This window comes from Phoenix dactylifera, chromosome 13 (genome assembly GCF_009389715.1).
Source record: "Phoenix dactylifera cultivar Barhee BC4 chromosome 13, palm_55x_up_171113_PBpolish2nd_filt_p, whole genome shotgun sequence".
NCBI lineage: Eukaryota > Viridiplantae > Streptophyta > Magnoliopsida > Arecales > Arecaceae > Phoenix > Phoenix dactylifera.
Window position 1 is genome coordinate 2,420,647 of NC_052404.1, and position 15,283 is coordinate 2,435,929.

A 15,283-nucleotide genomic window follows, 5' to 3' on the forward strand; every position below is an offset into this window, starting at 1 on the left:
TGGACGGCACGATGGGCAGACGGTTCTGGACCTCTGGTTGATGTCATAAGTCATAACCTGTGAGAGGAACTCTCTTGACAAGGAATGTCCAACCTTTTGTTTATTAGGAGTCCATTAAGTGCGATATCTAACATTAGTAAGTGCATCCTCCGCTTATAAAGCAGGATATCTTATCCAACGGATACGATCGATCTCTTTTCGTGCACGCCTCCATGTGACTTCTGAACTAGATACGCAGATCAGACGGTGGGTAGGAGCTAGAGACAACAATCCAGCACTTAAAAAATAAATTGGTGGGCCTCACTCGGTGTCTTGAAAGAAATCATCACCTCCAACTTCGTGGATCCCCTGTTGGATCCCTTAGATTTAAGAAAAAATCTACGTTTTTAAGGACGAGCTCGATTGCCCCTTTCAGAAGCGACCTGCCATCTTTTTTAAAGTTCTCTAGTTGTCGAATCCGTACTTCCATTACTTCCCAAGTGCCGCGTTCTTTCCAAATTTACTCCGCCCTCCGCTCCCACGAGCTGAAATCCACCACCACCGCTTACCCTCCCTTCGTCCTTTTCTTTATCACTCCTTATCACGGATGACGACCCAATCCCCAACCCTGTTATCTTTTTTATCTTCTCCCATTATTCAATACAATCTATATACAATATTGTTTTCTTACTATATATGTGCTCTCAGGCTGCTCTCTTCGCCTTTGGGGTTCACAGATGGAGTCTTCCGGTGACAACGCTCGCCTGGGCTTCGGGAAGATGGGCTACGGGTTTTCTTCTCTTATCTTCTCTTCTTTAATGTCTTTATTATTATTCTTCTTGTTTTATTTGGTTTTTGCTGTTTTTCTTCTTCGCTAATGCTTTTGATTTCAAATTTTTGGATCAGATGCAACCACTACAGGAGGAGGTGCAAGATTCGCGCCCCATGCTGCAACGAGATCTTCCCCTGCCGCCTCTGCCACAACGAGTCCACGGTAACCCAAATCGCTGTTCCTTCTCTTCTTTCCAAAGTTATTCGTTGATATTTAGATCCTTTCTTGCTTTATTTGTGCAATCAGAAAGATCGCCACGAGATCTGCCGCCACGATGTTCAGAGGGTGAGTTTTGTTCTACTTTTTGCGACTCTGTTTCGTTTATTTCTTATATATATCTCTCTGAAATGATGCCATTTGGATTTTAAACTTAGTTTTTTTTAAAAAAAAATTGCAGGTAATTTGTGTGATCTGTGACACTGAGCAGGCAGTAAGTGTCAATAGTTAGCTCGAATTTGGAGTGTTACTGTTTTTGTCCCCTCTTTTTTTTTTGGTGTTTTGAGTTTAATAAGATTCGGGCGGGCATTCTTCTTTTTTAGGTTGCACAAGTGTGCTCGAACTGCGGGGTAAATATGGGGCAGTATTTCTGTGGAGTGTGCAAATTCTATGATGATGATGTGAGTCTACTGGATGATATTGTCGTTCGTGGCAGAAGCTTTTGATTGGCAGAGATGTGATAATGATTTTTTTTTATTAATTTGTTGGTTGCAGATTGAGAAAAGACAGTATCATTGCAATGAATGTGGTATCTGTAGGTTAGTGTTTTTTTTTTCTTCCTTTCCTATTTTTAATTTTTAATTGTACCAATTAATGTGATTCATGAAGCTAGTAGAGTGATCCAAATCATGACATATGTAAACAGAATTGGAGGCAAAGAGAACTTTTTCCACTGTCAGAAGTGTGGTATGTGCAGTTCATTCAAATCACATATTTAAATTAACTTTGATTTCTCTTATGGAGTTTTATGGGAAGGAGAGTATTGTTGATTGGTTTCACATTTTGGTCCGACTTGTGATGGCATAAGCCTTATGATTTTCTAGTTTCAACTGTATTCTGAGTCAGTCCAAGCTTACACTGGGCATGGTTGCTCATGGTAAGAACAACTGACTTGTAAAGGAAAATATTTTGTTCTACTAACTTGATTTGATATTCTTCTGAAGGAAATTTTTTTGTCACCTGAGTTTGATATGAACTTTTGATGGAAATTGTGGGATTGTCTGCCAGTAGGAATTGGAAGTGAGTAAATAGTTAATATACTCGATCATACTTCAGGATTTGCCAAGCACTGCTTCAGTTGTAAATACTATTGTAGCATGTACTGTATTATATACAGTTATACACTAATAATGTTATGGAGATTATTGTAGCCATAGTAGCAAGGTTTGTCGTACCGTACGAACCGGATGGATAGTGCGGAACATACTGTACCGAACCAAGCAGTACGGAATGTATCGTTCCATACCGGTTTAGTACTGATACACGATACGGGGTCATACCAACGCTCGATATTGCCAAACTAGCCCCATACTGTATCATACCGACACAGTGATAATGTGGCACCGGTACAATACCCAGTACCGAGATGACGTACCTTGAGCCGTACTGTAGTAAACACTGTACCAGTGGATGCTTATCAATGACATAAAGAAGAAAAGTTGAGAGGTGCCCTCTCTATGTGCATAGATCTGCCAACAAAATAGCTCCACCACTCCTTTCATTTTTGATACACTCCAACATCCTTGCTCTTCTTGAGTTCTTAAAGGGATTATAGTCCTCTAATAAGGTCTTCTGCTCTTCTTGGCCTGCTCTATTCCTACCTCTAGGGTGCTTGATTGTTGGTCCATACAGGTTTGGACTCCTTGTGTTCCTTTTTAGTCCATTCAACCCTTTAGTAGGTGCCATGATTTGTTACGATGGCCACTCGCTCCAATCACAAATACAGGCATTACTTTTTAGTCCATGGCCACTCATCAGATCACAAATACTCAAATGCTCTTATTCTTGTGGGGACAGACCTTAACATCATTCAATTTGCTAACCAGCCTTGAATTTGCTAAGCTTCCATGTAAGTCGTCCTTTTCCAGTCCATGTACTTATTTATGCAGCAAGGGAGACCAGTTAATGGAACCATAATGGTTCATATTGCCACCGAAATCTTCTTACTAAAAGCTGCTCAGGAAAGACTGCAAATATGAAGTTTACCACACCATAAGTCTTTGAAAACAAAACTTTATTTTGTCAACCAACCAAAGATCTTATTCCACTCTCACAATTTTATGCACAAAATAAATAATCAGTAAGAGGATGTGGCCAGAAATTTTGCCAGAATTATGTTTCTTTTGTTCATCATATTCATCAAGTGATCTCATTATACTATTGAAAAGTTTCTTCAATTTTTTATTCTAGTTATGATAAACTGAGTTTTTGCCACCAGAACCCCTCGAAAGGTAGCTTGATGAAGAAAATCAGATGTATAATTTTACCTTTCTATTGGCCTGCAAATCATGATAAGCTAGCTAAATGTTTGGCCGAGTCAATCAATGCTAGGACATCAAAAAACAAGTTTGGCGAGTTCAGCTCAAAGGTTGGCCAGTATTTCTTATGCAAAAGAATGAAGAAATAATAGGAATTTTCAGAATGACAGTATATGCATTTAACTCTGTCACCTAGCTCAATGTTCGATTCACGCTGGCTATAAGCATATGCCTATCTATAAAAGCCACATCTTTACAGTTTTTGCTTTGTTATATATTGACTCCTTTCAAGTGATACAACCTGTCAGCTGACTATCCTGGTATAATACAGGATCCTGCTACTCTATTGATTTGCGTGATAAGCATGTATGTGTGGAAAACTCAATGAGGCACAATTGCTCCATCTGTTATGAGGTCTATATCTTTAAAATGCTTCCCCTGTCTTATGAATTTTTTGATCTCCTGATGCTAACTGTTATCCTGCAGTATCTTTTTGATTCCTTGAAAGTAACAACGGTTCTGAAGTGTGGACATACAATGCATTCACAATGTTTTCATGAGATGCTAAAGCATGATAAGTAATCCTTGATGCCATTTGACGTCTAATTTCACTTTGGCATTTTGTTTCTGAATTTAGCATTTCTATATGCAATTATCATCCTTATTCTTTTCACTTAATCATGGCATGCAGATACTCATGTCCAATATGCTCCAAGACAGTGGCTGACATGTCAAGAGCTTGGAGGAAATTAGATGAGGAGGTAAGAATAAACTAAACTATTGTGCATATCTATATGGCATCCATTTTGCTCCTGTTATATATCACTTGAAGTTGCTGTCATAGACCATTTTTTAAATATTTAATAAAACACATTTTGATATTTTAGATTTTTAAGGAGATCTTAGATCTTTCCATTCCAAAAACCAAAAGGATATCTTAGATTAAGAAAATCTACAAATTTATGATTTAGACCCAGATTTGCTCTGTTTCAATTTGAACTTTAATGCCTAGATAGTTTGGTGCTCAATACTGCCCACTTATCCTTCTCTTTTTATTGCTTGTTGCTTTCTAAATGTTTATTTTTCTATCTACCATTTACATATCACTCTTCAATTTATTTTGATATACATAACATTTTATAGATATCTTATTCTCTCTAGTAGTTTCTTCCTTGGATAGTCAATGTAAGCTAAACTGGTTTGCTGGCTTTATTTCAACAAACTTAAATGAAATCATATCTCCTAGTTTAATTCTAATATACTCAATTAATTTCTCCATTTTCATCCTTCATGGTTTAAAATAGAGTTGATTTCAGGTTTTGGCAGTAATTGCCAGCAAACCATAGTTTTTTGACTTTTCTTAGAACCCCACTTGTAAGTTGCAAAGATTATAGCTTGACAATATGCATATCAATAGGATTTGTCTCATTAACTATTTCGCATCATGTGATATAAACAATAGCAGTATATGGAGATATAATTATGGAAAATAGCAGTATATTATCTACTAAATTTTGGTTATGGACATATGGTTAGACGATACATGATTATGAAGATTTTCTCCCCAGATAAAGTGCATCAACTTGCCTGAAAATTGGCAATACTTGTTAGAATGCAAGTATTTCTGACTAAATTTTCAGAAGATGTAAGAGCTGTGATAGGGAGTTTGCAATAAACACATGAATAAATTTAAACTGCATCTATGTTTTTTCGGTAAAGCATCAATTTACAATCTTGTATATATCAAAGAAGTCTAGCTTTTCTCTTGATCTAGTTACCTACCATCTCCCTCCCTCCTCTCTCTCTCTCTCTCTCTCTCTCTCTCTCCCACCCACACACACACACACACACACATGCATGCATGCACTCATGCAAGCACACATACAAGCGCACATGCATTGTTAGTTAATTTCAACCAAATCAGCGTGCAACTAATTGTCTACTTTTGCAGACTGAAGCAACCGTCATGCCTGAGAATTATCGGTTCAAGAAGGTCCTTGCTTTCATTTTTCCTTTATCTGTTATTTTTTTCCTAGGTGTCTACAGGGTTTTCTTAATTGATAGACATGGCCTTCTTATAATCTTAAACATGGATTCAGAACAATTATAATGCTTTTGGCAAGTAGGTTTAACACAATGGTCCCAATCAATCACACATTTTTTAGAAAAATAATATGTCGTTGAGTTTTTTGTAAACCCTTCAATTCTTCAAAAAAAAGTTAATATGCCTTGTACAATGATTCAATCTATTTTGTCAACATCGATCTTAGTTACCTCCACATTGTTCTTTCTTGAGGTTCTGATTATCTTGCCAAGTTCAATGATGAAATAACTCTGGAAGAACTGGTAAGTTCTGATTCAACTCTGTGCATGGCATTGATCCCTTGCCCATCAATTAGGACGAGTTTCACAAAAAATAGTAAGATTAGGATATTTCTGGCCATCAAAACTTACAAGAAACAGGTCTACTAATTTAGCAGTTTGTCTTAGTGGCATGTTTGCCTGATGAGTGTAGCGGAAATAGGTCAGTGCAAGTATGAATCTGACATGACAATCCTATTGATCTTTACTCAGGACCCAGTTGAAACTGATTCAACTACTTAATTAGATAGAAGCAAATTAAAGTAGATGGCTGCCGATAAGGTCCTAGCCAGGCACTTGGGCTAGAAACCATCATCTCTGAGCTCTGCAGGTCTCATGGTCCGTAGATTTGGCAAAATTTATCTATATCCAGACCCTCCAGATGGAGCTTAATTCTGAAATTTGGTCATGAAGTCTTGCTTCCCTTTGGTTATTATATTTTCATGATTTCCACAGCAAGAAGCCTAAACATTTGTTGGTTTTATAGGTGTGGATCCTCTGCAATGACTGCAACGATACGACGGAAGTCTTCTTTCACGTTATTGGCCAGAAGTGCAGTCACTGCGATTCATACAACACTCGTGTAGTTGCTCCCCCAGTGCTTCCTCGGTGATTGGATTTGGTTTCTTAAAACATCTGTATTCATGGGCAGCTGGAACACCTTTGCATGTACTCCTTCAACAGACCTTGTGCTGTTGTCAAGAAAAAGCTGGTTCTTAATATGTTATTAGACTTGCTGTAGTTGTGTTATTTCTTCAGATATTTTGTTGTGCTGATTTTTATATGTCTTAGTGTGACCCAAATGGATCGACCAGTGAATCCAATAATTTCCTGTATATTGAAATCTTCCTGGTTCATTCTAAGAGAATTCATGTTCCATAATAGTCTTTTTTTTTTTTTTTTGGTCGCAAGATTGCCAGTGTTCTTTGAGAAGAGTGAAGCTAAGGTTGCAAGCCGGGCCGCCGTGTTCTACTTGAGGTTGAAGCTAGTTTTGGGTGGGTTCGGCTAGGCTGATATGGACCAGTTGTGGCCCTAATGTTTTCATGAACTATGTTTGGAGAGCTTTTGAACATTATTTGGCCCAGGTTAGGTCAAAGTCATATTGCTCTAGTCCTCAGCCCAACCCCAAGAGCCCCATTTGGATACCAAGTCATCTTGGGGAAGGCCACTTGTACAAGCCCATCCAAAGTTTAGGTTGGGTATGCATTGGGCGAGAGTTCAGGGTTCTAACCACCTTTACATCCAAAGTTCAACACATTTGCATCCAAAGTTCAAAGTGTTTTAGCTTCTAACCAAGGTCAGAAGTTCAATTCCTTCCTAAAATATTTATTGATTAATATTTTTAATAAAGACAATAAAAACATGTTTATTAGTAGCACAGTCTAGCTCAGGCTGCAAATAGGCCGGTTAAGTTGGAGCATTCTCAATCTTGACAAGATTTGATTTCATATTCGGATCATAATTTTAGACTCAAACCCGAACCATTAGCTAACTGAGTCGGGGTCAAGTATAACACGATCCTAACCTAAGATACTCAAATTCAGGTTGGAACTGAATAGGATTGGGTTTATAATTTGATTCAAGCATATAGTTATTCTTTTTACATATAAAATATAGCAATTGATAATTAAATATTAAATTACTAATATATTTAATCAAAACTAAAAAGCTTAAATTTTATTTTTTATTCGAAACTTATAATTATTTGAAATAAGAAACGAGCACAACAAGCAATATAAATATTTCAATATAATTAAGTGAAAAATAGATGAGAGGAGATGTGGTTGCTAAGATGAAAAAAAGATGAATTAGTTTCAATGGGAGTTCATTTAGGAAAGGTATTTGCAATAAAAAGAAGGAGATTTAGATGATTTAAGTTTTTGGATTGGGCAGAGGGTAGGATTGGATTCGGCTTAGGTTGGGGCTCTATTTTTATTGACCCAAATTAGATTGGAATGATATGTGGGCTGTCGGGTCTGGTCAGATTTGAGTAGGGGTGCAAATGGGTCGGGTCGGGTCGGGTCCTAGGTGACCCCGATCCGACCCGGTTTTTTGTTCGGGTCCCAATTTTGGACCCGGACCCGACCCGGTTGAAGATCGGGTTGGGTCGGGTCGGGTCCGAGTCGGGTTCGGGTCGGGTCCGGGTCTGATTCGGGTCGGGTCCGGGTCCGATCGGGTCCAATTTTTTGTGCTTTTGGAAAAAAATTTGGACAAATCTAATTTGGTCATACCATAATTATGAGGTGCTGGGTGACCCATGGCTTGAAAGACTTTGCAATTGAGCTCCAGTCAGAACAGATGACCCATGACTCACTAACTAAGTCGGTCTACAAGCCAAATTTCATATCACACTATTTTTTATCTATATGACTGATTGGACGGAACTCGGTGTCTCCCAGCTCCCCTCTCACGAGGACAAAAAAAAATCCCAGACCTTCTTCCAAAATCCAATTCCATTACAGAAAACTGGCACATGACCCATATTCAGTTGCAGTGTTCCCTCACTTTCTCCCTTCAAAAGTTAAAAGAAACGAAAACCAAAAAACAGAAGGAAAAAAAAAAAAAAAAGGCAGCTACACACCAGAGGTCTCAACAGTGTAATAGATCGAGAGAGAATCCTGACGGGCCGACGTTCCTTTGGATTCTGTGAACCTATGCTTGTTGCTAACTTGCTATCCTCCCACACTGACCAACAGTACCACAACCCACGCCAAAAAAAAAAAAAAAGAAAAAGAAAAAGAAAAGACTTTCTTTTGCTTTTCCTCTCTCTCTCTCTTTGGGTCCATTCGGGTCGGGTCGGGTCCGTTTGGTAAACCCAGACCCGACCCAGAAAATGATTCGGGTCCAATTTTAGGACCCGACCCGGACCCGCGGGTCCTAAAATTCGGGTCGGGTCGGGTCTACGCGGGTCGGGTCGGGTCGGGTCACGGGTCGACCCGACCCATTTGCAGCCTTAGATTTGAGATACAAGACCTAAAATCTACCCCGATTTTAGATCGGGTCCAGTTTCTGATCCAATCCAACCCATAAGTCTCCAGGTTGGGTCTAATAGGGTTGGGACCGGGTCGGGTCGGGTCCGGGCTCGTCCTGACCCATTTGCAGCCCTAATATTTCGAAAGTGGAAGCTTAAGTGTTTTCCCAGTCCTCAATTACCTGGCGGCCGCCGCTCTGCTCCCCATGGCTCAGACGGTGCTCCGGCGAGGTTTGGCGCTGCCGCTCGCTGACATGGATCCGGAGCCCAAGGAGGAGGCGAACGAGAAGTGATCCTCCGTGCTTCTCTCTTTAGCGGCAAAAATTGGAGGCCTTAGGGCAAGGTGGAATCGACGGGAAGCTTTCTCCCCGTACTCGCTTTTTACCATGCTTCCGGTTGCTTCTTGTAAACATTTGCTAATATTCGAAGGTGTATATATGATTTTTTTTCCACAAGAAATCGTTTTTTTTTATTTCTTGCGTTGGAAATTTATTAGTGATGCGTCCGAGTTCATCTTGCTTGATTCTATGTTGATTTATTAATCTCTAGAAAAAATTAACAATTTCTTGCACAACAGAACAATCCACACTACTAGATCTTTGCCGACGCTTGCTTGAAATGTTCTGATGCTAGCCTTCTCATATATTATTTTTCGTTAAATAGTTTGTGAGTATGGAGAGAGTTTCATCTAGAGACACGATTGTAGATATCTATCTATGCGTCCATTGTACTTTCAGAGCTGTATTGGCGAGGTCGAAAAGGTCGCTTGTAATAATCAAGTTGGTCATTAAGAAAAGGTCCATTGTTCTTCATATCAACTCTGTTTTGTTAGGTGGCATAAACATCATTTCTATGATGTCCCATTAATTCAAGAAACGCAGAGCGACGAATACATTATCGTGATGTTATGTTTGAAGCTATTGCTAGGTTCTGATCTTGTTCCCACCTTAGTAAAAAAACCCATGATGGGCTTTAAGCAGAATAGAGGGAACTATGATTCATCTTCTCTGCCTTATACTCCTTGCCGTGCTGATCTATGCATTTGGGAACCTTCTTGAGATGATCAGATAACTAGTAGAACAATCTTGATTTTATTTAACTCCATATATTTTTCAATCAGGATGCTCTATGGAATTTGGTATCTGCCTAATGTCCTTGTAAGATGAAAATACAATGTTTGAAGGTTTCCTAGACTTATTACATGTAAGCAATCTTGTTAAAGAAGTGGAGACTATGCGAAAGCGATGTTCGTTTTAGTAAACTTTCTTGCAGTCCCTCACATAAAATACATTTAAAGACATGAAAACATAACAACTGCATGCATTTTGCTGTTGTCTACCCCTATAGAACAAATTGAGTTGGATAATTTTATTTTATTTTTTTAATCTGAATCCTCAAATGTATGGCATGCTATACTGATCTGTATCAATGCATATCGCACATATAATATCGTACCAATGCATGATATGGGGGTGTAGCAAGTTAGGTATGCCGAACCAACTCTCGTACTGGGCATATTGACCCCACACCAAGATGGTACTGGTATGAGATCCTATACCAAGATCGCGAACCTTGCTTATATATTTTTTATCTAAAATACGAGATAACGATTATTGTAGTGAGTTCCTAGGATTTCATTTGAGATTTGTCTATGTTTTGTTGGGGGGTTTTAATACAGAGTTGATTTTCCATTTTGTTCTTCATATCAATGTCAATTTATTTCAAGCATTTACCTATGTTATCTCATCATTGACTTTGATATGGGTAAGAAATTTACTCTCTGTTCGTATTATAGGTGAAGGCTCTCCTCACCGCCCCCCCCCCCCCCCCCCCCCCCCAAAAAAAAAAGTGTTTGGAATTTAATCCTATCTCTTTTACAGTGCGGTATGCCTTCAGTTTTATGTTTGTGCTGGTGGATCTATATGTGTTTATTTTGGATAACAATAACATTTGCTTGTTTGATCAAATTGTGCTTTTCATGGTTGTTGCCTTTGATGATAGACACAGGCATGAGCCCCAACAACATTTGCGCACCAGGTTTTACTATTGCCTGGGTTGTGGTTGGCAAGGATGAATGTGCCATAATGCTAATCTGAGGCCTCACTTTCTAATCAGTATATTTGAGATCACTTTGCTTTATTCTTTATATTGCTGTTCTTTTCTGAACTTTCTTTTAAAAAAAAATGAAAAAAGGGAGAAGAGTTTGCAGGTCCTTGGGTGACCTTTTTGATTCAATCGTGATATCCTTTATTCCCTTGCTAACATTTTCTTTCCTAAACCCCTAAGCAATGATGCATTGCTCAGTAATATTATGGAGAACTATTTGAAATGTTTGAATTTCTACTGATATTTCTTGATATGGTTGTCTTTTTAAATTTTTGCTTTGGGGATCATTTTCATCTTTGATCATTTATGTCACCTAAAGTAAATTTTTGTTTCCTTCTCAGCAAAGAGTCATTTCCTTCATTTCAGAAGCCATATTTGTTGAACTATTTACATATGTCATTTCAACAATCACCAGAAGTGCTACCAAGGATACCTTTCAAATGTTGTGATACTATACCATTTTTTTTATATCTTTTCTAACACTTTTTTCTTCCATGTTTTGTCTGAATTTATGATTTCTACTATTTATTTTAGGCGAGCTTATTACTTTTTACCGATATAGTCGCATTCCTCATGATGCTCATGGTTGATTAGATGACAACATAATCTGCTTAATGCCCTTTTGAGATGAAAATACAATTTTTGAAGGTTTCCTAGACCAATTTCCTAGGCCAAGTACATGTAAGCAGTTTTGCTAAAGAAGTGGAGACTGCGTGAAAGAGATAATACAGTTCATATTAGAAAACATTGTTGCAGTCCCTCACATAAAATAAAATAGCCATATCTTTTAAAGACATGAAAATATAACAACTGCATGCATATAGCTGCTATCTACCCCTTCAGAACAAATTGAGTTAGACAAATTTTATTTTATTTATTGTTTTTCAAATCTGAATAATGATATGTGTTTTATCTCGAAATCCGATATAATGATTATTGTAGTGAGTTCGTAGATTTTCACTTGAGATGTGTCTATCCTTATTTTAAGATTATTAATACCAAGCTGGTTTTCCATTTTGTTCTTCACATGGTTGATTTATTTCAAGCATTTAGATGAGTTATCTCATCAGTGACTTTTATATGGGTAAGAAATTAGCTCTTCATTTGTATTATAGGTGAAGGCTTTTTCCCCCCCGAAGTGTTTGGAATTTAATCCTATCTCTTTTACAATGCAGTATGCCTTCAGTTTTATGTTTGTGCTAGTGGGTTTATGTGTTTATTTTGAATAAAAATAACATTAGCTTGTTTGATCAAATTGTGCTTTTCATGGATTTTGCCTTTGATGATAGACATAGGCATGAGCCCCAACAACATTTGCGCTCCGGGTTTTACTATTGCCTGGGTTGTTGTTGGCAAGGATGAATGTGCCATAATGCTAATCTGAGGCCTCAATTTCTAATCTGTATAATTGAGATGACTTGGCTTTATTCTTTATATTGCTTGTTATTTTTTGAAGAAAGGGAGAAAAGTTTGCAGGTCCTTGGTTACATTTTTGATTCCATTATGATATCCTTTATCCATTTGCTAACATTTTTTATCCTAAACACCTGAGCCATGAAGCAATGTTCAGTAATATTTTGGAGAACTATTTGAAATGTTTGAATCTATACTGCTATTGCTTGATGTGGTTGTCTTTTTAAATTTTTTGCTTTGGGAATCACTTTCATCTTTGATCATTGATGTCACCTAAGTATATTTTTGTTTCCTTTTTCTGCAAAGAGTCATTTCGTTTATTTCAAGAGTCATATTTGTTGAACTATTTACATATGTCAGGTTACATTATCTGATTGACTAAATGGGTTAAGGTCAAATTTGATACCCCTATACTATACTATGTACTAAAGTAGTACAAATTACAATTCATGTTATATTTTATTGTATTATTCTTTTCAAGACTATGCATAGTATCCTAACTACATCATACTATATAATTTATACACAGTTGTAGGTCGACTAATCACTAGCTGAGGTCTCATCTATAATTTATTTTGTGAATGCTCAGAAAGTAGGAAATCTGTAGTACACATAAAGCTGAAAACCATGTCAAACCTTGAGTACACATGAAGTGAAAATAGACCAGCCAGGACTCGCACAAGCTAGCCACGTTCATCAGTAGCAAATATATTTAAATTTTGTAATTATATGTCTTGTGATTTGAGCAGCATAGATATAGTAGTGCTTTTAGCTAGTCCAGTATCAGTGGCTTTGTAACATATCCTGGCTTGTGATTTTTTACCCAGGATATGGTATTAATAATGAGGAAAATGAGGTTTCCTTCTTTCCTTAAGAGGTGTTGGGCGGTAAAGCTAGAGGTTTATTAAAAACTAAAGGCAGTAAAGTGGAAGAATTGGGACATTAAATACCTATAGGGAGAGTGGCAAAGAGCCTGGCAGTGCAAAATATAATGTTGATGCTGGTCATGTAACTGGCATGCTGTGCAAAACTGATTGGATTCCTCACCAGTCCTGCTATCAGTTGTTGGCTATGTATGTTGAAAGTCAACGTCATGCTTGAAATTTGAGATGCTGCTTGTTCTACAAAGCTACTCTAGGTGTTGCTTACCTGCATAACAATAAATACATACAGATTTGTAACTCCTACAATTCAAAGTTTTGAACAGCATGTTAAAGCTTTTAGATCGAGACTATTTTGGTCGGAGTGAGGCTTTGACGTGCTTGGTCCTGCACCTCATGTGGTCCCTTTAATTCAATAAAAGGTTGTTACGATTGGATATCATCTCATCAACTAACATTCTTCTATTAATCTATTAAGCTGCTAAGAGGTTACTGGTGATTACATGTCCTCAGTCACTATATGGTGGTTTGATGGGAGGGAAAAAACTTACTACCATCCACCATCCTTTTGATACAAGTGATCACAGACTGCGGAATCTTTTAAGCTCAAAGTTCCTAGTATGTAATCTTTCACCTTCAAATAAAAAAATAATGCTGCATATAGTGTGACAAAGTCATTAGTCTGAAAGATTTCTCTGTAAAGTGTGTAGTTACTCTGAAATATCCAGGGCTTTCTTATGTGTCGTCTTCTACTATTGGGTTTGGAGATGTTGGCTTCGACTACAACTACTTTTCTACATAAGTTCTGGGAGTTTGACATTTTGTCATGTTGGACTGCTAGTTTACTTCAATTGCTTTATGGTTAAGCATGCAATCTTAATAAAGCAAAAGAAAAATGTGAGTATTATGGGAGATAGGTCTGAAGGTCGACACAATAATAAAGCAAAATAGAAAGAATTTGAGATTAGATTTCTTGTTGTGACAGTAGTGGATAGGTCCAACTTGTAATTTAGTTTGAAACACAATGATTCCAGCTCGGATCTTGTTAATTTTTTGCCTTAATGCGTATGTCGACATCTATTTCTGCATTTCTATTGCACCATACATGTTACTGTCATGCTACCAATCAATGATATAAACTTTGTTGAATAGTAGTTGGTGACGGGCAGCTGGGATTTGGTTGTTGTAGAATGGTAGGGTAATGCATAGGCCTGTTGCAGTTAGCTAGCAAGTTAGATAAGCTGATATGCTCGACTCCTCAGCTTTATAAATTCGCTCAGGGCAGAGCAGCCTCAAAGCTATACATCATCACCCTTCCTTGTTTGCCTGCCTTCTTCCTTTGTGGTTTTTTTTTTTTTGTGGTAGAAGATCAAGATGAGACCTGGTGGTCCCGGAGGACCTGGTGGTCCAGGAGGACCTGGCTGGCTTCCTCTGCCTGGGGGCCCTCCAGGTTGGGGCCCTGGACCCGGGGGACCGTTCGGGGGACCTGGCTGTTGTGGCCTCCTAGGCTCATGGTGAGTTATGTCAGAACTTATAATCCGAGGTATACTTAGATGGGTTAGGAATTATTCATGCAAAGTCGTTCAGGAAAAAATCACTTCAGGTTCTTTACATCTCCTGTCTTTGTTATTCCCCTCTAAAACTTCTCCTGCATTTAGATTTCAGTAAAGCATGGTTTTTTTAAAAAAAGAAATTACTTATCTCAATTTTTTGTTTTTATTATATGGACATCATTTGGCAGTAGAAACATGGTTTATGTGATTGGCATCTACTGTTGGACTCAGCCATCGGTGTAGATCTATCTCGTAATATTATGACTTCTATGGATTGTTATTTCTAAAATTTTTCCATGCAGGCCTAGGAGGATGTCCTGCTGTGAAGCTAACATGTTTTTTTCTTTGGCAGCTTTTACTTCCTTTGCTGTTGCTGCTTGCTTCAAGAGTGCTGTGGGCCCTTGTTCGGTGGGCGTCCAGGCCCCCCTGGACCACCCTTTTAGTCTAAGCTGTCCAACCAGATAGAAGGCACACAGATAAAGAAATAATTAGATGTAGACAGTGAACTGCTTAGAGCTATCTATGTACTTGATCCTATTTGGACCACTGTCTTATTTTGGTATCCCTCATCCTGAATGGTATGCCGTAGTCTACTGCCATGTAGATTGTCTCATGTCAGATTAGCTGTCATGAATGAAAGAAATCCAACCTTTGTTGGGGAGCTTTTGCTTCCTTCTCAATAATATTGGAAGGTTCATCGTTTGACATCTGAA

At 38.1% G+C, this 15,283-nt stretch overlaps 1 protein-coding gene and 1 long non-coding RNA gene across 5 annotated transcripts; both read left to right on the forward strand.

The window, feature by feature from the left end:
- The first annotated feature begins 408 nt into the window (after positions 1 to 408).
- On the forward strand, positions 409 to 6,523 carry LOC103711728 (E3 ubiquitin-protein ligase MIEL1). 3 transcript variants are annotated; one of them, XM_039132790.1, is made up of 13 exons: positions 425 to 609; positions 688 to 769; positions 886 to 973; positions 1,058 to 1,096; positions 1,209 to 1,241; positions 1,351 to 1,428; positions 1,523 to 1,566; positions 1,674 to 1,714; positions 3,617 to 3,699; positions 3,772 to 3,863; positions 3,977 to 4,046; positions 5,237 to 5,278; positions 6,134 to 6,523. In XM_039132790.1, the coding sequence occupies exons 2-13, from the start codon at positions 717 to 719 to the stop codon at positions 6,257 to 6,259; spliced, it is 789 nt and encodes a 262-aa protein (XP_038988718.1). In that variant the 5' UTR covers positions 425 to 609; positions 688 to 716; the 3' UTR covers positions 6,260 to 6,523. The 3 variants fall into 3 exon arrangements, with proteins under 3 accessions (XP_026662251.1, XP_026662252.1, XP_038988718.1); XM_026806450.2 differs by lacking the exon at positions 5,237 to 5,278 and having other exon boundaries at positions 409 to 769; XM_026806451.2 differs by lacking the exon at positions 1,058 to 1,096 and having other exon boundaries at positions 414 to 769; positions 1,239 to 1,241.
- Positions 6,524 to 8,768: 2,245 nt separating this feature from the next.
- Positions 8,769 to 15,283, forward strand: LOC103711727. 2 transcript variants are annotated; one of them, XR_005514481.1, is made up of 3 exons: positions 8,769 to 8,960; positions 12,964 to 14,531; positions 14,923 to 15,283. It is a non-coding gene; the product is annotated as an uncharacterized LOC103711727 (long non-coding RNA). The 2 variants fall into 2 exon arrangements; XR_604821.4 differs by lacking the exon at positions 8,769 to 8,960 and adding an exon at positions 8,981 to 9,046.

What these genes read in the sequence shown, in the direction of transcription:
- LOC103711728 (XM_039132790.1), top strand. Translation starts at nt 717, where the DNA reads ATGGAGTCTTCCGGTGACAACGCTCGCCTGGGCTTCGGGAAGATGGGC. An exon ending in GCCGCCACGATGTTCAGAGG is followed by an intron (nt 1,097 to 1,208) that starts GTGAGTTTTGTT and finishes AAAAAATTGCAG; the next exon opens with GTAATTTGTGTGATCTGTGA. An exon ending in GAGATGCTAAAGCATGATAA is followed by an intron (nt 3,864 to 3,976) that starts GTAATCCTTGAT and finishes CATGGCATGCAG; the next exon opens with ATACTCATGTCCAATATGCT.